Source organism: Dermacentor variabilis, chromosome 9 (genome assembly GCF_050947875.1).
Source record: "Dermacentor variabilis isolate Ectoservices chromosome 9, ASM5094787v1, whole genome shotgun sequence".
Taxonomy (NCBI): domain Eukaryota; kingdom Metazoa; phylum Arthropoda; class Arachnida; order Ixodida; family Ixodidae; genus Dermacentor; species Dermacentor variabilis.
In genome coordinates this window covers 82,343,642-82,365,307 of record NC_134576.1, presented here as the reverse complement: position 1 = coordinate 82,365,307, position 21,666 = coordinate 82,343,642, and the positions used below count along the sequence as shown (strand labels likewise).

The following is a 21,666-nucleotide window of genomic DNA, read 5'->3' as shown; positions in this document are numbered from 1 at the left end:
GAAGGGGACGTTAGCATCCTTCCACTTAGGTCGGAGAGTGCCGCGCCGACAGCATTCATGGAAATGATCGGTTAGGCTATTGGTGAAGGAAGAATAGAGGTTGCGGAGTGCCTTGGCGAACATGCTCCATGAGGTTTCCCGCACATGACGTAAAGGAAATAGGAAGGAAGTTAGCCAAGAAAAGTGATTTGCCAAATATTGGAATGAGGGCGACTTTAGCATACTTACACTGAGGTTGGAGGGCGTAGCGTAGCCAGCATTCATTGAAGTGATCAGTTAGGCTTTAGGTGGAGGAGGAATCGAGGTTGCGGAGTGCATTGGGGAACACGCTCCATGAGTTGCCCGCTCATGACGTAAAGGAAATAGGACGGAAATTAACCAAGAAAATTGGTTTCCCAGATTTTGGAATGAAGGTGACAGTAGCATCCTTATACTGAGGTGGGAGGGCGCCGCACAGCCAGCATTCATTTAAGTGATCCGTTAGGCTTTTGGTGCAGGAAGAATCGAGGTTACGGAGTGTGTTGCAGAACTTGCTCCATGAGGTTGCCCGCACATGACGTAAAGGAAATAGGATAGAAATTAGCCAAGAAAAGTGGTTTTCCCAATTTGGCAATGAAGGCGACATTAGCATTCTTACGCTGAGGTGGGACGGTGCAGCACAGTCAGCATTCATTGAAGTGATCGGTTAGGCTTCTGGCGGAGGGAGAATCGAGGATGCGGAGTGCCTTGGAGAACGTTCTCCATGTGCTTGACAGCACAGAACGTAAGGAGAATGGGACGGAAGTTAGCGACGAAAAGTGGCTTGGCCGATTTGGGAATGAAGGCGACCTTAGCATCCTTCCACTGAGGTTGGAGGGCGCCGCGCAGCCAGCATTCATTGGAGTGATTGGTTAGGCATCTTGTCGAGTGTTACATTTCGCCTACGATGCGCGGTATAGCCGGCGCGGATGCAACGGACGCCGGGGCTTCATTCAAAGCGGCGGATATTTTGGCCCGTTCAGCGCTGCCGTAATGCTTCCTGCCAAGCGCGTCCAGGCATGTTTCAATGCCACAGTGTCTTCGTGTGTGTGCGTGAGTGTGTGTGCATGTTGGTGGCCACGCTTGTGAAAGCGCGGCAGCCGCGGAGAGGAGCTCCCCAACTGTGAAGCGAGGAGGTCTGACCGGCGCCGGTCCGGCGGATGCGTCACTTCTTGTCTCAACGTGTCTCTCAGCGTGTCCGTGCCCGGCCGTCGCGGGCGCCTCTCGCAAGTCGTTCCTTCTTGCCCTCGACTCCGAGAGTATAAAAGCAGCTGCCCCGGACGCCGAGAGTGGCTCCGATTTCTTCCGTCGAGTAACGTGCTCTCCCGTCTCTCCACTTCGGTCGACCTGACCGGCCGCTCTTTTGCGATGCTAGAATAAACAAGTTGTTCTGTTAGCAGTCGACTCATGCTTTGCCAGGACCTTCGGATGCTTCCAGCTGTGCCCCAGGCCGCCAGGCCAACGCTACCCTTGGGGCTTGCAACCCAGATGCAAGAACTGGTTGCCAGCGGTGAGATCGCGACAACGGGGGCCAGCAGCGAAGATATGCGGTCGACTGCATGCTGAGCAGCACAACGGCCATCCGGCAGCAGTGCAACGAGCCCTGTGTGATGACTGGTTGCCTGCAGCGGAACGACTGCGCTGAATTCTTGGCTGCGAGGTTTGGTGAGTGCGAGACTTTCTTCTTCTGAGTTTTGCCAGGCTCTTAGTGTCAGAAACAGAGCTGGTAATTGTGGTTGTCGTTGCTGCCGGGTTAGTTTGCGGCAAAACAATAGTAGGCAGTAGAGAAAGCAGCATTCAGAGCAGCCATGGATTGGAAGTCGTTGCGTAAACCAAAATTGCTGGAGCTTGCAAGAGAGTTGGGTCTGGATGTCTCAGACAAACTCAGAAAACCAGAACTGCTAAGGGCTATTCTTGAGTTAGAAGCTGAGGATGACGAGCTTTCGGAATGCCTTGAGGCCATTGAGGAGAGGGCAAAAAGACAGGAGCGCGCACTTAAAGAGCAAAAAGAGAAAGATGAGCACGAACGTAAAGAACAGAAAGAGCGAGTGCAACAAGAAAAAGACCGTCAACACGCTTTGGAAATGAAGCGTCTCGAGGTAGAGATGGAACGCGCTCGTAATGGAAGGCAGGCACACGGTGCAAGAGAACGAGCATCATTCAACATGACTGACCTGATGCGGCCGTTTAAGCTTGGAGAAGACATTGGTTTGTTCCTGGTTAACTTTGAGCGAACGTGCGAGAAGCAGGGGTTCTCTCGGGAAACGTGGCCACAGCGCTTGCTCACTTTGTTACCCGGCGAGACGGCCGACGTAGTCGCTCGCTTGAAGAGAGCGGAGGCAGAGGATTTCGGCAAAGTGAAATCGAGTCTGCTAAAAAAGTACAGGCTGTCAGCGGAGGCGTTCCGCCGGAAGTTTCGGGAAAATGAGAAAGGCAGAAGTGAATCATATACACAGTTTGCCTACAGGCTTATGTCAAACATGCAGGAGTGGCTCAAAGAAGAGAAAGCGTTTGGTGACCACGAGAAAGTTCTGCAGTATTTCGGGCTGGAAGAGTTTTATAGTCGGTTACCTGAAAACTTGCGGTACTGGGCCTTGGATAGGCCATACGTTAGTACGGTGGCTAAAGCCGCCGAGCTAGCCGAGGAGTTTGGGACGCGTCGGGCTCGCGGAGCTAAGGACGGTCAAAAGGGTGAATTTGGCTCCAAGTTTGAGAGGCCGAAGTTCACACCCACGAGAGCAAGGGGGGACACACGTAGTTCGGATGCGAGTGAAAGCAGTCCGACCGAACGTAAGGAGACGGCGGCAGCCGAAGCCGAACGCAGAAAGCGGTTCGAGACGAGGCAAGCGCGCGGTTGTTATAAGTGCCAGAAGCCGGGTCACTTTTCGGCGCAGCGTCCACAAACAAAAACAAAAGTCGTGTTTTTGTCATTATGCAGCACTGACGAGAACATGAAGCTTCTCGAGCCTTACATGCGAGACCTCCTCGTGAACGGGAAAGAGTGCCGAGTGCTTCGTGATTCCGCAGCTACAATGGATGTAGTTCACCCCTCTTACGTAGAACCCGATATGTTCACGGGCGAGTGCGCATAGATCAAGCAAGCCGTGGAAGCTCATAGCGTGTGTCTGCCCGTAACAAAAGTGCTTATTGAAGGACCTTTCGGAGACCTTGAGATGGAGGCCGCAGTGTCATCTATGCTGCCCCCCCCCCAGTACCCGTACCTATTTTCGAATAGGTCCGATCACCTCCTGCGCGAGAAGGGGCTTTTGTTTGGTGAGGCTAGCGTTCAGGCCTAAACCAGATCGAGAGTTCGGGAGCTCTCTGCAAAGGCGGTAGATGCGGGGCCGACGTTGTCGAGCAATGAGAAAGGGTCGGAGGCGCAGCAAGCTGACATTCAGAGTACGTCCGAACTGAATAAGATTGAGCCTGTAGCGTTGAAGGCACCAGATACTGGAGAGGAAATGCACGACACGGGAAAGTTAGAAGAGCTATCTGCAGATTTGCTCATCGCGCCTACGTCAGATGGAGTTAATAGGTTGCTAAAACTCAGCCGGTCGGCTTTTATAGCCGAGCAAAAAAAACGGATGGCAGCCTAGAAAACATGCGCTGCAATGTCAAGGAAGGCATCGCCAAGAAAAATGCTCGATTTCTGGAAAGAGGTGGGGTCCTGTACCGGAAGTATCTAGACCGCAGGGGAGTGGAGTTCGATCAGCTGATCGTGCCTCACTGCTACCGTCAGGATCTGTTGCGCTTGTCGCATGGGGGTTCGTGGTCCGGACACCTAGGAGTTAAGAAGACTAAGGATCGTCTCTTGCAAGAGTACTATTGGCCAGGAAAACGGAAAGCACAGCAAGTTTACCACTGTAATCTGCTCAAACCCTATAGACAAGGGGAAGCAGTGGTGTGTATGATGGTAAACGTTCCCGAAGAGCTTCCGGTCGAGCTTCCGGGACTAGGCTCAGTGACGAACAGGGAAGACACCGATCAAGTCATTAGTGACTTAATCAGTAGAGCACCGCTGTCGCCTGACCAGAAAACCGAACTACACCAGCTCTTACAAGAGTTTCAAGGTCAGTTCTCTGAGAGGCCTGGTAGGACTTCTGTCCTTACTCATGATATAGAACTTACCTCCCCAGAGCCAGTACGATCCAAGGCGTACCGGGTGTCGGCCCGCCAGCGCGATATTATGGAGGCTGAGGTAAAGAAAATGCTACAGCTCGGTGTTATTGAGGCGGGTGAGAGTGATTATACCTCCCCTTTGATTTTAGTTGAGGTACTCGGCAAGGAACCTCGTCGTTGGGTCGACTACCGCAGGCTTAATTCCATCACTAAGGATCAAATTTATCCGATCCCTAACATCGGGGAGCGCCTTGAGAAAGTTAGTAGCGCTCAGTTTATTTCCACCCTAGATCTTGTCAGGGGTTATTGGCAGGTTCCACTTACAGAAGAGGCTAGTAGGTATGCGGCGTTCATTTCACCAATGGGAACATTCCGTCCTAAAGTTTTGAGTTTTGGTTTGAAGAACGCGCCATACTGCTTTTCAAGCTTCGTGGACAAAGTGTCGCGGAGACAGAAAGAATTAGCTTTACCGTATTTAGACGACGTAGCGATATTCTCCGCATCTTGGTCTGAGCATATGGCACACTTGCGGGCAGTGCTAACCCACCTGCGCGAAGCGGGCTGGACAGTCAAGGCTCCCAAGTGCCACTTAGCACAGGCCGAGGTTGTCTACCTCGGTCCCGTGATTGGACAGGGTCGTCGCCGTCCCTCTGAAATAAAGGTGGCCGCTGTGCGAGACTTCCCACAACCGCGCACGAAGACCGATATTCGGCCGTTCTTAGGTGTCGCCGGCTACTATCAGAGGTACATCCCCAGGTACTCTGATATCGCGGCTCCCCTGACGGATGCTCTAAGAAAGACAGAGCCCCAAACTGTCGTCTAGGACGAGACAAGGGAAAGAGCTTTTAGCGCCCTAAAGAGCGCCCAAACAAGCCAGCTTGTGCTACGATCGCCAGACTACACAAAATGGTTAGTTGTTCAGTGCGATGCTAGTGAGCGAGGCATGGGCGTTGTACTGTGCCAACGGGAAAATGGAGAAGTGGAACACCCCGTCCTGTATGCTACTCGTAAGCTGACCAGTCGTGAGCAGGCGTACAGCGCCACCGAGAAAGAGTGTGGGTGTCTCGTGTGGGCCGTTCAGAAATTGTCATGCTACCTGGCCGGCTCGAGGTTTATCATTGAGACGGATCGCTGCCCTCACCAATGGCTGCAGACCATCTCTCCCAAAAATGGCCGCCTCCTGCGCTGGAGCCTCGCTTTGCAACAATATTCCTTTGAGGCGCGTTACAAAAAGGGGAGTCTCAATGGTAATGCCGATGGCTTAAGTCGAGGCCCCTAACGTAGGAATCAGCCTCAAAGTTGTTTGTTACTGATGTTTTCTTCCTGAGGCAGGACTTTTAACATATTGCTTTTGTTTAGTGCTTCAAAGTGATGACGTGCTTTCTAGTGCAATTTTCCAATTTGAGGACGCGTTCTGAGTGCTGCTAGACTGTAAGGAACTAGGTAGTAGTATAAAAGGGGAAAGAGCCTGGCAGGGCTTAGTGAGGGTTGTGTCGTGCTTGCTGACTGAGCGGTTGAGTTTCGCCGTAGTTCTAACGCTTGCTGGGAACGAGAACAAAAATGGCAACTCTCCCGAAGTCACTTTGCAGTGTCCTCTGTGAACCTGTACGTGAGAACGAGGCCTTCTCTGTGCGCTGCGCTCAAGAAACGCCGAAGGACGACCGACTTCGGTTATGAGCATCAACGAGCGACATCCCTCCGGAGAGCGGATGCAGTCCCCTGACCATCGGTATCTCCTTCTCCCGGCGGGGCGGTCTGTTACGTTTCGCCTACGACGCGCGGTATAGCCGGCGCGGATGCAACGGACGCCGGGGCTTCATTCAAAGCGGCGGACATTTTGGCCCGCTCAGCGCTGCCATAACGCTTCCTGCCAAGCGCGTCCAGGCATGTTTCAATGCCACGTGTCTTTGTGTGTGTGTGTGACTGTGTGTGCATGTTGGTGCTCACGCTTGTCAAAGCGCGGCAGCCGGGGAGAGGAGCTCCCCAACTGTGAAGCGAGGAGGTCTGAGCGGCGCCGGCCCGGCGGATGCGTCACTTCTTGTCTCAACGTGTCTCTCAGCGTGTCCGTGCCCCGCCGTCACAGGCGCCTCTCGCAAGTCGTTCCTTCTTGCCCTCGACTCCGAGAGTATAAAAAAGCAGCTGCCCCGGACCCCGAGAGAGGCTCCGATTTCTTCCGTCGAGTGACGTGCTCTCCGGTCTCTCCACTTCGGTCGACCTGACCGGCCGCTCTTTTGCGATGCTAGAATAAACAAGTTGTTCTGTTAGCAGTCGACTCATGCTTTGCCAGGACCTTCGGATGCTTCCAGCTGTGCCCCAGGCCGCCAGGCCAACGCTACCCTCGCTACCCTTGGGGCTTGCAACTCAGATGCAACACGAGGGAGAATCAAGGGTGCGGAGTGCCTTGGAGAATGTGCTCCATGAGCTTGCCGGCACAGGACGTAAGGGAAGTGGGCGGAAATTAGAGAAGAAAAGTGATTTGCCAGATTTGGCAATGAAGGTGACCTTAGGGTTCTTACACTGATGTGGGAGGGCGACGCGCAACCAGCATTCATTGAAGTGATCGGTTAGGCTTCTTGTGGAGGGAGAACCAAGGCTGCGCAGTCCCTTGGAGAATGTGCTTCATGAGCTTGCCCGCACAGGACGTAATGGAAGTGGGACGGAAATTAGCGAAGAAAAGTGGTTTTGCCCGATTTGGCAATGAAGGCGACCTCACCATTCTTCCATTGAGGCGGGAGGGAGCCGCGCAGCTAGCATTCATTGAAGTGATCGGTTAGGCTTCTTGTAGAGGGAAAATCAATGTTGTGGAGTGCCTTGGAGTGCGTGCACTAGGAGCTTGCCCACACAGGGCGTAAGGGGAATGAGATGGAAATTTGCGATGAAAAGTGGTTTGCCCGATTTGGGAATGAAGGCGACCTTAGCATTCTTCCACTGAGGCGGGAGGGCGCCGCGCAGCCAGCATGCATTGAAGTGATCGGTTAGGGTTTTGGTGGAGGAAAAATCAAGGTTGTGGAATGCCTCAGAGAACGTTCTCCATGAGCTTTCCCGCACAGGACGTAAGGGGAATGGCACGGAAATTGGCAATGACTAGCGGTTTCCCCGATTTCGGAATGAAGGCGACCTTATCATTGTTCTATTGAACCGGGAAGGCGCCGCGCAGCCAGCATTCATTGAAGTGATCGGTTAGGCTTGTGGTGGAGGGAGAATCGAGGTTGCGGAGTGCCTTGGAGAACGTGCACTTTGAGCTTGCCCGCACAGGATGTAAGGGGAATGGGACGGAACTTGGCGAAGAAAAGTGGTTTGCCTGATTTGGCAATGAAGGCGACCATAACATTATTCCACTGAGGCCGAAGGCCCTGCGCAGCCAGCATTCACTGAAGTGATCTATTAGGCTTGTGGTAGAGGGAGAATCGAGGTTACGGTGTGCCTTGGAGATCGTGTGCCATGACTATACCCGCACAGGACATAAAGGGAATGGGACCGAACTTTGCGAAGAAAAGTGGTTTGTCCAATTTGACAATGAAGGCAACCTTAGCATTATTCCATTGAGGCAGGAGGGCGCTGTGCAGCCAGCGTTCATTAAAGTGATCGGTTAGGCTTGTTGTGGAGGCAGAATCGAGGCTGCGGAGTGCCTTAGAGAACGTGGTACATGAGCTTGCCAGTACAAGGCGTAACGGGAGAGGGGAATTAGCGAATAAAAATTGCTTTGCCCGACTTGGCAATGAAGGCGACCTTAGCATTCTTCCATTGAGGCGGGAGGGAGCCGCACAGCCTCTATTCATAGAAGTGATTGGCTAGGCTTGTACGGGAGGGAGAATCGAGGTTGCGGTTTGCCTTGGAGAAAGTGCTCCACGAGCTTACCCCCATAGCACGTACGACAAGTGGGACGGAAATTAGCGAAGAAAAGTGGTTTGCCCGATTTGGGAATGAAGGCGACCTTAGTACTCTTACATTGACGTGGGAGGGCGCAGCGCAGCCGGCATTCATTGAAGTGATCGGTCAGGCTTGTGGAGGGAGCATCGAGGCTGCGGAGTGCCTTGGAGAGCACGCTTTATGAGCTTCCCTACACAGGACGTGAGGGGCATGGGACTGAAATCAGCAAAGAAAAGTGGTTTGCCAGATTTGGGAATGAAGGCGACCTTAGCATTCTTCCATTGAGGCGGGAGGGAGCCGCACAGCCTCTATTCATAGAAGTGATTGGCTAGGCTTGTACGGGAGGGAGAATCGAGGTTGCGGTTTGCCTTGGAGAAAGTGCTCCACGAGCTTACCCCCGCAGCACGTAAGACAAGTGGGACGGAAATTAGCGAAGAAAAGTGGTTTGCCCGATTTGGGAATGAAGGCGACCTTAGTACTCTTACATTGACGTGGCAGGGCGCAGCGCAGCCGGCATTCATTGAAGTGATCGGTCAGGCTTGTGGAGGGAGCATCGAGGCTGCGGAGTGCCTTGGAGAGCACGCTTTATGAGCTTCCCTACACAGGACGTGAGGGGCATGGGACTGAAATCAGCGAAGAAAAGTGGTTTGCCAGATTTGGGAATGAAGGCGACCTTAACATTCTTCCACTGGTGCGGGAATGTAGTGATCATTGAAGTGATCAGTTAGGGTTGTTGAGGACGGAAAATCGAGGTTCTGGAATGCTTCTAATAACGTGCTTCATGAGCTTACCCGCTCAGGACGTAAGGCAAATGGGACGGAAATTAGCAAATAGAAGTGGTTTGCCCAATTCGGGAATGAATGCGACCTTATCATTCTTCCATTGAGGCGTGACGGCGCTGCGCAGCCAGCATATATTGAAATCATCGGTTAGGCTTATGGTGGAGGGAAAATCGAGGCGGCGGACTGTCTTGGAGAACGTGCTCCATGACCTCGCCCGCACAGGACGTAAGGGAATTGGCCCGGAAATTAGTGAAAAATAGTGGTTTGCCCGATGTAGGAATGAAGTCGACCTTAGCATTCCTCCATTGAGGCGGGAGCGCGCCGCGCCGCAGCAATAATTGAAGTGATCGGTTAGGCTTGTGGTGGAGGGAAAATCGAGGCTGTGGAGTGCCTTGGAGAACGTGCACTATGAGCTCGCCCGCACAGGACGTAAAGGGGGATGGCACAGAAATTAGCGAAGACTAGTGGCTTGCCCGATTTTGGAATGAAGGCGACCTTATAATTGTTCAAATGAGGCGGAAGGGCGCTGCGCAGCCAGCATTCATTGAAGTGATCGGTTACGCTTGTGGAGGAGGGAGAATCGAGGTTGCGGAGTGCCTTGGAGAACGTGCTTATTGAGCTTGCCCTCACAGGACGTGAGGGGAATGGGACGGAAATCACCGAAGAAAGTGGTTTGCCTAATTTAGGAATGAAGGCGACCTTAGCATTCTTCCACTGTGGCGGGAGGGCGCCGCGCAGCCAGCATTCATTGAAGTGATCAGTTAGGGTTGTTGTGGACGGAAAATCGAGGTTGCGGAATGCTTCGGATAACCTGCTCCATGAGCTTGCCCGCTCAGGACGTAAGGGAAATGGGACGGAAATTAGTGGAGAAAAGTGGTTTGCCCAATTTGGGAAGGAAGGCAACCTTAGCACTATTCCCCTGAGGCTGGAGGGTGCCGCGCAGCCAGCATATATTGAAGTGATCGGTTAGGCTTGTTGTGGACGGAGAATCGAGGCGGCGGGATGCCTTGGAGAACGTGCTGCATGAGCTCGCCCGCACAGGACGTAAGGGGATTGGCACGGAATATATTGAAAAATAGTGATTTGCTGGTTTAGGAATGAAGGCGACCTTAGCATTCTTCCATTGATGGCGGGAGCGCGCCGCGCAGCCAGCAATAATTGAAGTGATCGGTTAGGCTTGTGGTGGAGGGAAAATCGAGGCTGCGGAGTGCGTTGGAGAAAGTGCCCTATGAGCTCGCCCACACAGGACGTAAGGGGAATGGCACAGAAATTAGCGAAGAATAGTGCTTTGCCCGATTTTGGAATCAAGGCGACCGTATCATTCTTCAAATTAGGCGGGAGGTCGCTGCGCAGAGAGCATTCCTTGAAGTGATCGGTTAGGCTTGTGGTGGAGGGAGAATCGAGGTTGCGGAGTGCCTTGGAGAACGTGCACTATTAGCTTGCCCGCACAGAACCTAAGGAAAATGGGACGGAAATTCGCGAAGAAAGGTGGTTCGCCCGAGTTGGCAATGAAGGCGGCCTTAGCATTGTTCCACTGAAGCGAGAGGGCGCCGCGCAGCCAACATTCATTGAAGTGATCGGTTAGGGCTGTTGTGGAGGGAGAATCAAGGTAGCGCAGTGCCTTGTTGTGCACTCCATCTGGACCGTGAGGTTTGGGCGTTTTAGGCACTGAAGTTCTGTCCTGACTTCTGCCTCTGTGACGTGTTGGTGGGGGACGTCATTGGGGGAGCCTGTACAGTCGGGGTGGATTCTGGGGCATATGCGCGGAAGTACTGATCATGAAGCGTATAAACGACTTCCTGCGATAAGGCCTCGGATGTGAATACGAGCTTGGTTAGGTTTTGTCTTTGGTGTGTCTTAGAGTCGAATCAATGAGATGGTGGACCCAGTTTGGCGAGAGAGAGTCGCAGTGTTGCGTGTCAATCTCCTTGTTGAGACGGGCCAGCTAGCGTCTGAGTGATGTTTTCCAGTTTTGGCGCTGCCACCTGTTCGGTCACGCTTATGGTATGGCGGGTCATTTGGAGCATAAAATGGCTGGCGCTGGTAGTTATTGTGGCGGTAGTTCAACGTGGACCGGGAAAAGGAGGGCTGATGATAACGGCAGTAGCGAGATATGTGCCCCAAGCCACTACAATGAACGTATATGGGCTTGTTGCCTGGTGTTCGCCATTGGGCCGAATCTCGATAGCGTCGAAACGTCGGTGACACTCGATAAAGACAGGGAGAGCTAATCGGAGGGCGTGTTACTGAGCACGCGGTTTGAACTCCTACGTTGGCCAGTTTTTCGCGGACAGCTGCGGGGCTACGGGCGATCGTCGATTGCGTATCCTCACAAGGGCGCGAGGAGAAGATGGCGACGCAGCCTTGATTTCGTGCCCCACAATTCTGAGAACGCTGTCTTTAGTGGACGACTGGAGAAATGAACGAGCGTCTTCACAAAACGACGTACCGGCGGCGTTGGTACGCCGCACGAACTGTCCGGCAATGCGACGGCTCTTTGCGTATTCGAAACCTCTGCACTAGCGGATAATTTTGTCTACCATCAAGCAGTCTTTAAATATGAGCAAGTTAAACGCATCATCTGCGATGCCTTTCTGTATGTGCCTCACTTTGTCAGCCTCGGGCATTCTGGCATCGACGCGCCGGTAAAGAGCAAAGGCATCAAGGAAGTACGCAACGTACGACTCGTAGCTGTCTGAGACCAACAGGATAGGTATTTCGCAGCGGCGCACTGGCGACCAACGAGCATGCCGAAGAGGTCGCGAAGTTTTTGCTTGCATGCGTCCCAGCTGGCCAACTATCCTTCGTGTGTGTCAGACCAGGTGCGTGCTGGTTCCTGGAAATAGATGAGAAGATTTGCAAGAATCACTGTAGCGTCCTATCGGTGTTGTGCAGCGACGCGTTCGTCTATGTCAAGCCAATCTTCGATGTCGACTTTGTCGGTGCCGTTACCGGAGAAGGTGCCGAGGTCGCGCGGATGAGTCAAAACGACTGAGGGTTGCGGTGTCGCGGATGCTGACGTCACGGGTGCACCGGGTGCTGACACCAAGCCTAATCCAGCTGCCTGGTCGTCTATCTGCATGGTAGGACGGCCAAGGACAACCCCGCTGTGGAGTTTCATGTTCTGGAGTACATCCACCAAAAATGAAACTGGCAGATATATAAAGGTAACTGGGATCGTGTTTACTCTGCAGAAGATATGGCCGGTACAACCATTAGGTAGGTTAGCCCCACTACGTCGTTTCTTTCGTCGTGTTGGTGATCGTCGTCTGTGACCGCAACAATATATATATATATATATATATATATATATATATATATATATATATATATATATATATATATATATATATATATATATATATATATATATATATATATTGTAACGTGGTGGTGACGTTGAAGAACACAGTAGCAGTGCTGTGAAAGACAAAACTAACTTTTATTGGGCGAACCAGTGCCCACAAAAACAGGCTACACTTATATCAGAACGACAGCGACGAACACGGCCGGTGATCGTCGAAAATCTGATCAGCTGGTCAAGCGCGTCCGCTTTTATACATCAGTCGTCGAATGTTCCGAGTAATCGCTGGGACACGCGTGCCTTCTACAAGGTTCTACATTATTCGCGTCGCGCACACATGCGATCAGATCCCACAAAGTTCGGTCACAGTCAGAGGATGGAAGCATCGATAACATTACAGAAACTTCCGATACATGCAGGCGCGTCCTGCGCTGTACGATAACTTTTGTTAGGCGGTGAAACGTGTCGCCCGATAAAGACAAACAAGTACACGTGTCGATACCCCCCTCTTAAGAAGCATCGACCCGATGCTACAAACAAACGATAGTAATAAAGAAAAGCACTCGTAGCAAAGAAAACAACAAAATAAGGCAAGTTCGGCAGCGTCCGTAAAAGGCTTTAAGGCACACGACGTGGACAACTTCAGATCGTGCGCGGCGCCGCTGTGAATGCGAAATGCCGTCTGGCATGGCCTCATAGTCCAGTGCGCCAATACGTCGAATGACCTTGTAGGGTTTCTCACTCAGTGCTCGTCGGCGTATCGGGGTCCATTCCCAAACACAGTCACCGGGCTGGCACTCGACGAAGCGACGTACCGCTTTGAAGCATCCAACTCGTGGCTGAGTCACTTCCTCTTCAGCCACCGAGGTGAGCGGACGCGGAATGTCGGGCTCTTCACGAGCGGTCTCAGCGGCCCACCCGGGACGCGGTAACAAGATGTTATCAGGAGACGACAAGGATTTTGAGATTATTTTGCCGCATTTGCCAACAGGACGCGTCGTTTTGAACACATTGTTCTTGCACGGAGATGTACGAGCGCGGCCATTCAGGCTCGAAGATTTCCGGGACGCTTTGCACAAGGAACGGCTGCTCCCTGACGTTGTGGCTTTGGGTGCCTACCAGATCAACCATGTGACATAAAACAGCCCAGAGGCGACGAAGCAGTTGGCTGGATTGAAAGAACTTCAGGTCAAAGGGCGACGCTGTGTCGTCATCGACCAGCAGGAGCAGCAGGTGAGGCTTCAGCTTCATTGGTTGCTACAAGGCGTGGCGGATGACGACGTGCGTACGGCTGGCAGCGTTTGGCAAAGTGACCGAGGTTACTCGGAACGCTGGCGTGTGGAAGGAGTGAACGAGAAAGGTTCGACTACTCGGGCTGTGCTCCTGAAGCTCAAGAGTTGTGTCAAGGTTCACGATCTGCCACACCGGATTCGCGTCGCTGGTGAACTAGCGCTGTTGATTGCACCAGGTCGGCCTATGCAGTGTTTGCGCTGCCATGGTTCGGGACATGTGCGTCGCGAGTGCAAGGTGCCACGTTGCTCACACTGCCGGGGTTTCGGTCACGTCGACGCCGAGTGCGTTCCTTCCTACGCCGCAGTGACCGCAACGGCCGGTGAGGAGGATTCAACGGTGCATATTACGGACGTGACCGAGGCGGAGGACGCAGCGAAAGGTAGCGGGGATGTGATTACAACTGGGCCACATTGCGATGCCTCAGCTCCAGCAAGTGAAGATCGATCAGAGGCAGTACACAGCCCGCCGGACTCTGCGGCAAAAACTTCTGAGGGAACTGACGACTCTGTAAAAGAAGTAAGTTCTCAACTAGCCGTAACTCCCATACACGAAGTGTCTAAAAGGGGGGTCGTGAAAAGCGTCCCTCGTAGTTCAAATACGGACATGGACGCTTTCGGTGAGTGACCGAACGCCAGCGGCGTCGCGGCGAGTACCGGCGTCAGCTCGGCAGTTAAAAGACCCCTGGAAGACGCCACAAGCCAAGGAGACAAGGTCGGCGCGAGAAGCATCGAGGGACCGCCTGCGAAGACACCAACGGGTAGACGCACGAACCTCAGGGCATGGCCTCGTGGCACAGCGGTTAGGAAATTTGACGACAAGCCACTTTCGCAAAGTGGTGAGACCGTCTCACCGGGCGGTCCCGGAGGCGTCTAGCATTGAACTAGACGCGCAATGTAAGCGCCACGCTCCGGGCCTACCGTTTCCAGAAATCAACGATGGCTTCTCAAACGTCACTTACACTTGCCACTTTAAACGTTCGAGGTCTCGCCTCTAGAAAAAAACAAAGTCAACTGTACCGGTTGTTAATGGAAGAAGATCTCGACGTTTTGGCTGTGCAGGAGACGAAAGTGGAAGGAGAAGAGGAGACGGCGAACATGCTGCGGGGGTTCACTACACGGTACCTCGCCGTTGTGAGCCACGCTATCGGCAGGTCCGGTGGGTGCGTCCTCCTTGTTCGAAGGAATCCAGGACTGCCTGTGCAAAATGTTTCTTCGTGTTGTTCCGGTAGATTTGTGCTGTGTGATTTCACATAGTGATATTGCATGGCGTGTTATGTGTGTTTATGCTCGAAGTGTGGCGCAGGAACGCGTTAATTTCTTTTCTAACCTAAGACAGTATTTGTGCATTGATAAGCAGCTTGTTTTGGTTGGGGATGTTAAGTGCGTTTTGAACTCAAGTGATAGGTCAACTGCAAGAATGGTTAGAGACAAAAGCAGTGATGTGTTGTCGCAAATGATTGCAGATCATGAGCTAGAGGATATTGCAGAGTGCCTGGAGGGCTCCCGAGCTGTGAAGTACACTCATTTTCAGGGCAACAGCCATGCCCGCTTGGACCGACTGTACCTGTCAGTGGATACGATCCCAAAGTGTCGCAGTTATGGTGTTTCGCCAATTTCTTTTACTGATCACTGCCTTGTAAAATGTCAAATAGGATCAAGGAAAGAGAGCAAGAGTTTTTCATGCCAGCAATGGAAATTGAATTCCAATTTATTAAGGGATGAATCTTTCAATGAAGCTGTGATTCATGCAATTAAGAATATCCATGAAGATAGTGGGGACAGAATAGGAGAGCAGTGGGAAATTTTTAAGCAACAGATAAAAATTAAAGCGATAGAAAGATCCAGCATTTTATTGTTTGAAGCCAAAAAGAAAGAGAAAGAGCTTAAGATGATTTTTGAAAAGCTGACAGCGCTTGAATGCGAAGCGCCAGGTGTGTATGCCGAAGATCTGCGTAGTATCAAACAGAAACTGGACCTTTATGATGAGAACCGTTATCGCGGAGCACAAGTGAGAGCAAGGGTAGAATCGATGGCTATAGATGAATGTCCAACAAAACGCGCACTTGGACTCGAAAAAAGTCGCGCCCGGCGGAACCATATAGATGTTATTGAAGATAACGGGATAGTAATGACAGACAGTGACAGCATAGGACGTGCTTTTGCTCGACATTACGAAGCGCTTTTTGCTTCTAGACCTGCGAATGCAGAGAGGCTTAAAGAAGAATTTCTTGAGAGAATGCCACGACTTCAAGATGACGCCAGAACAGAGTTGGAGTCACCCATATCACAAACGGAAGTAGAAAACGCTGTAGATAACCTGAATCTCGGCAAGTCGCCAGGGCCTGATGGTCTGAGCGCTTCGTTTTACAAGACGTTTAAAAAAGAATTGTCTCATCTGCTTACAGTTCTTTTTAATGAGGCTTACGAACTAGATGTCCTGCCCCGGTCATTTGGGGAAGCACATACTGTATTAATACCAAAGACAGAAGAGTCAGAGAAGTTAAAATTGGTTTCCTAATACAGGCCTACATCATTAACTAATTGGGATTATAATATCTTGATGAAAGTGCTAGGAAGGCGGCTACAGAAATTAATTAAGGACTTGGTTGGTCCTCACCAAACGTGGAATTATGGGGCGTTCGATTGTGACTAATATACATAAGATTCGGTGCGTGATGGAGTGCTGCGCCATTATGCAAGCAGGGGTAGCAATTCTACAGCTAGACCTCGAGAAAGCTTTTGATTGTGCACCTCATGGTATTTTGCTTGACATCCTAGACCACATTAATGTCGGACCCATCATTAGAGGTGGGGTAGCTTTGGTGTACCGGAACTGCACTACGCGGTTCATTGTTAACAAGTCAGTGCGCGCCCCCATTAACCTAAAGCGTTCTGTACGCCAGGGCTGGCCCCTGAGTCCCCTTCTGTTTAGTTTATGCATAGAAACAATGTGCCTAGCGATCATTGATAGCACCAACACTAACGGGTTGAGATTAAATGCATCGGAAGTTAAAATTCTGGCGTATGCGGATGACGTCGAAGTTTGTTGTACGGATACAGAGAGTGCAGCTGCAGCTATCGCTCTAGTGAAGGGTTTTGGCACGGTAACTGGAAGTATGGTAAACTGGGCAAAGTGCCTTGGCTTCTGGCACGGAGAGTGGCCTTCCACCCCTGTCACTTTCGCCAAGTGAAGTGGCTCACGACACCCGTTAAATACCTAGGCGTCCCGCTGGATTATTACAAAAATAACGATGAGTATTGGCAAGATCAAACAAGAGAAACGCAGATAAAAGCGAACAAGTGGAAAGGTGGACATCTGTCAATGTTTGCAAGAGCTACAGTCTGCAATCTATTTTTTATCGCAAAAATATGGTATGTAATGCAGGTATTGCATTGTTCAAGGGTAAATATACAGAAGTTGCACCGAGTATTCGCAGTATTTGTGTGGGCTTCGAATTGGGAACGATGCAGTCGAACGAATTTGTTCAAGCGAGTTAAAGACGGAGGTTTAGGAATGACGCACCTTTTTGTACGACAGGTGGTTAACCGGTTTTTATTTTCCGCGACTTAAGCGATCCTTTCTTGCGCACGGTGTGCCAAGTGAGGCTAAGGAGCGCGTTACCTGGCTATGTAGTCTATACAGACAATATGAGCGGTCCTGTTTGTGACTTTCTTAAAGAAGTTATTTTAAGTGTACGGTTTTTGTCCGTTAGATTTTCAAATGAGTACCTTTTTTCAGTGAAACGTAAAACATTGTACAAAGAAGTATGCGATGTAGTTCTCCCTGTGCCAATGTACAGGGCCATATACAGTGGAGGCCAAGGGCAAGACGTGCTTAAGCGGGTGAAAAAAATGCAAGTAACGCCAGAGACCAAGTCTTTCTTTTTTAAGCTTCACACGGGTACGATGAATGTCAAAACCTTTTTAGAAGATCGTCGGTTTTTCTTACCCTGGGGGTTCGCATTGCTTGATCTGTAAGAAACCAGAAACTATAGATCATGTATTTCTAGATTGTTGGGCGGGTGTCTTCTTTTGGGATGTACTTCAGAGGACTATCAAAAAGGACTTTCCTTTAGATCCACAGGGTATTAGATATTTATCTATAGAAAACGATGATGGACTGCCATTTGACTTTATTATGCTAGTTGGCCTTCACTGTCTATGGCGCGCCCGTATGGCGGGGTATGACTGCGATACGGATGCTCGGCCTGCACGAATGCTTTTCCGAGAATGCGTGTCGAGATTTGTGGAAATTCAGAAAGCACAAGATTGTGTACCGGCGTCGCCGTCAAGGGTGGAACCCTTGACTGCGCTTAAAGAATTTAGTCAGCCCCTGTGTGGCTGACACTTAGTGCTGAAAACTTGCTAATTTATGTTGTTTTCTCAAGTCATTTGTTGCTTGATATAGAAGTACAAAACAGGCAATAAATAAAAAAAACTCGTGGCTGAGTGGTAGCGTCTCCGTCTCACACTCCGGAGGCCCTGGTTCGGTTCTCACCCAGCCCACCTTGCAAGTTGTTTTTTATTCATGAAGTACCTCCCGGAATTTATCGCTCGCGGCCAACACCACCGACGCCGACGACGCCGGCTTTTCTGCGACACGAGCTCCTTAACGCTGTCGCGTTAATGCATGGTGTCCGCGGGGAGAGGCTAAAGGAGACTAGGATGTCTCCTGACGAGGCCTAACACCCGCATTACACGTCGGTGCAGATGGTGCGGAATAACATATCAGTGAGAACAGTGGTACATCAAACACAGAGAGACAAGAATCCAACATGAGCGATTATACAAGCACTGGCCAGGCAGAAAATAGCACTGAAGACGTCCTCAACAATGAGCGATAGTCAGTGGTGTGGAAAGGAAAAAAAACACATTCGCACAGAGCAGTCGGAATAACAATGAAATGCAGCAGGTATGCATAACAAGATTTCACACGGGGATGTTCAAATGATGGCTCATTTTCTTCTTGAATTGATGAATGTTTACACTCTCTTGGGCATAAGTAATTAATGTTGGATATGTGTTGCATAAAATAGTTATTTGGTGATCTGTAGTCTGGGTGCCGTAATTAGTGCAAGGCGGGAAGGTGTGTTAGCGTGTCGAATTGAGAGTAAAGGAACTCTGTGCACAAGTTCAAAGCCAGGGCCACCCCTCATCCCCAACCCCGGTCTGTCAACCCACGCATGCTGTCGCATGTTGTCGCCCTAGGTGCAAAACCTGCAGGCACCTTCAAAGTGACATTAAAATTAAAAGCACCGCAAATAGTTATACACTTGAAGTCAAATCTAGCTTCACTTGTACAAGTTCGGATCTGATTTATATGCTTGAATGTTCTTTCTGCAAGAAACAATATATCGGTGAAACAGAACAATCAATGAACATCAGATTAAACGGACACCGCGCGGTCACAGCTTTCCCAAAGCTGTCGCCGAGCATTTCAACCAACCAGGTCATAACTTTGATGACTTTAAACTCTACATCTTACAGTCAAATTTCTGTTCTGAACGACAAAGGAAATACAGAGAATCATGCCTTATCCATAAGTTCAAGACATTGCAACCAATAGGCACAAACGTTTCAAAAGGAGCTTTAGAATCTATTCGCTATGCTAAACTTCAAGCTATAGGCAACAACACTTAGTTGGATTTCCTGGCGTTACCCCCCCCCTTTTTTCCCTTTCCATTCCTCTCCCTTTTATTTTTTTTTCTTTCAGCGGCGTGTCAGACGCCCTTGACACGCCGGCTAACACGCGTGGATTGACAGACCGCGATGGGGGGTGAGGGGTGGCCCTGGCTTTGACCTTGTGCACAGCGTTCCTTTACTCTCAATTCGACACGCTAAGACACCTTCCCTCGTTTCCGCACCCTCCCGCCTCACACCCTCTCCCCTTTAGAAGAACCCCACCTATATATACTGTGGCGAGGAAAGCGTAGGTCGCCTTGAAGGAGACAAGTCCACTTGTCGAAACGTTGGCTCCTGCATTCACCTTGTTCACGTTTTGCTCATCGTCTTGAATTTCCATCTCCCGCATTCCCCGTCTTTCCCCATAATTCTACTAACGACATTCGTAAGCTAGCTTATATGTATTCTAATTATTGTATAACCTTTGAGTGTACTCTCCCCGCTTACACAATGCCTATAAGGGCCTGTAAGGTTTATATATATATATATATACATATATATATATATATATATATATATATACGAAGAAGAAAGAGCACGACGTACGTTGAATAAGCACAGTATAATAAAAGACTTCGACAAAGGCTCGTCCACCAGGCGAAACGTCAGTGAAGTATACTGCACTTATTCAACGTACGTGGTACCCTTTTTTCTTCATTTTACTACCGGGACCAGCGTGATTTCCTCAAACATATATGCCATTTCGGCTGGTGGACCAGCCTTTGTCACAGTCTTTGATTATACTGTGCGTATTCAACGTACGTCATACTGTTATCTCTTCTTACATATATATATATATATATATATATATATATATATATATATATATATATATATATATATATATATATATATATATATATATATATATATATATATATTGCCAGGCATCATGCCTGTCATATGAACCTTACCGATGAGGCCTGCGAGCGGATGCGTGTTATCGTCTCTCTATAAATATCAACGTCTCGAGAGCCAGCTATATTGTCTGTATCTTCAATTGCAGCTGCTGCACTAGAGCTCCGAGGCGGCACGGACGAAGACGGGGTCTTTTCAGACTTCGACAGCCAGGAGCTGATGTCGAGCGTCGTCGATGGCAACCTGGAACCCCTTCCCGCCGGCTCCAAACACTTGGTCACCATCAGCCTGCCGAGTCGCTGGGGTACAGCGCCCCGTGGCGACGATAGCTTCTACCTGACGGCGTACTTGGCAGCGCGCGTTGTCAATGCTGATGGGCTGAAGTCGGAAAGGTCCAACGTTGTTCGAGTGATGTTCGAAATTGCAAACATTACCGCCTCATTACCGCGTACGGTGAGTGACAGAGTGACAATCGTAACAACGTCGACCTGTATTAAGCCAGCTCAAGATCATGCAACAACCCCCACCGCAGAGGTGCAAAACGAGAGGGAGAAGGACAATTTGTCGGTCTACATCTGGATCTTGCTACTGGTGGTAGCCGCAGTCATTTTCATGTCCATCTCGATTATGCTGTTGCTAAAGACCAGGTCGAACAACTTTCAAGAAAATGAGGCAACCACCATGAAGACTCAAACAACGACCATGAAAAGCAGCTGGCTCGGCCCGTGGCAGCCCTGGGAAAAATAAAGCATTAGGCACACCAGGCAATGCGAAACATTACTTGCACAAGTGGGTAGCAGGCACGCTTTTTTTTTCTGCAAGCTTGCGCGACAACATTTTCATTCGCTAACATAACATAACACATGGCTTTGGTAACATGGTAACATGGCTTTGATTTATTGCTACCAAGAACGAGACGTCTCTTGCCGGTTACGCTGTTAACGACTTCCCTAGGGATGGACACGTGACAAACTCTAACGCAGTAGTGTCACCATCATCGAGTTCCCACTGGCATACCAGTCTGCCTCTCCAGAAAAAAAAAACGCATCTGGCACATCCGAAATCATGTAACGGCGACCAAAATATGTTACAGAGATCTAGCACGTACAATTCGTCCCCTATCTCAGTCATGGAATTCTTTGTGTTCCTACCCCGTCTATTCTTCGTTGCGCCCACGGAGACATCTTGGAGAAGGATGCGTTGGAGGCTGGCCCATTACATGGCGAGTACTCAGGTGAATAGAAGTAAAACACTGCCAGGATGGATTACTTTTAGCATATGCTACTCTCATTTCCGAAAACATGTGAACAAAATCAATCAAGGCTAGATAACGAATGAGTGCAGCCTTTCGGCAGACTAAGAACGCCGCAGGACCTCTGAATAAACCTAGATAAGTTTCACATGGTTTCGCCAAAAGCACGCTTTCTTTTCTTTTCTGTTTTCTTGTTTTGTGGACCTTCACATTTTGTTTTCGATGTACGCTGCATTCTGTTACACGGAAGCTTCTGCCATCAATAGTACACCTGTGGCCCTCAGACATCAGTAGACCGTTGACTTGCCCAAAACAAATTTTCAATTTCTCAGTGGATGCCCATTTCTTTCCGCATCAGTTTAAGATATTGACAATTATACTATGGTGGATCGCAAGCTATAGCCAATGCCAATCTGTCTGCCCTTCTGTAAATAAATTTTATCTCTGCAGCTTAACGAAAGCACTTTTAGATAGCAGCACTAGACTTTG

The 21,666-nt window shown here is 50.1% G+C and overlaps 1 protein-coding gene across 2 annotated transcripts; it reads left to right on the top strand.

Annotated features, from left to right (window-relative positions):
• The first annotated feature begins 13,473 nt into the window (after nucleotides 1-13,473).
• On the top strand, nucleotides 13,474-20,683 carry LOC142557023 (uncharacterized). 2 transcript variants are annotated; one of them, XR_012822696.1, is made up of 2 exons: nucleotides 13,474-13,902; nucleotides 20,074-20,683. XR_012822696.1 is itself a non-coding variant. In XM_075668561.1 (2 exons), exons 1-2 carry the CDS (start codon nucleotides 14,322-14,324, stop codon nucleotides 20,670-20,672), a joined length of 819 nt encoding a protein of 272 aa, XP_075524676.1. In that variant the 5' UTR covers nucleotides 13,940-14,321; the 3' UTR covers nucleotides 20,673-20,683. The 2 variants fall into 2 exon arrangements, 1 of the variants encoding a protein (XP_075524676.1); XM_075668561.1 differs by lacking the exon at nucleotides 13,474-13,902 and adding an exon at nucleotides 13,940-14,541.
• The last annotated feature ends 983 nt before the right edge of the window (nucleotides 20,684-21,666 follow it).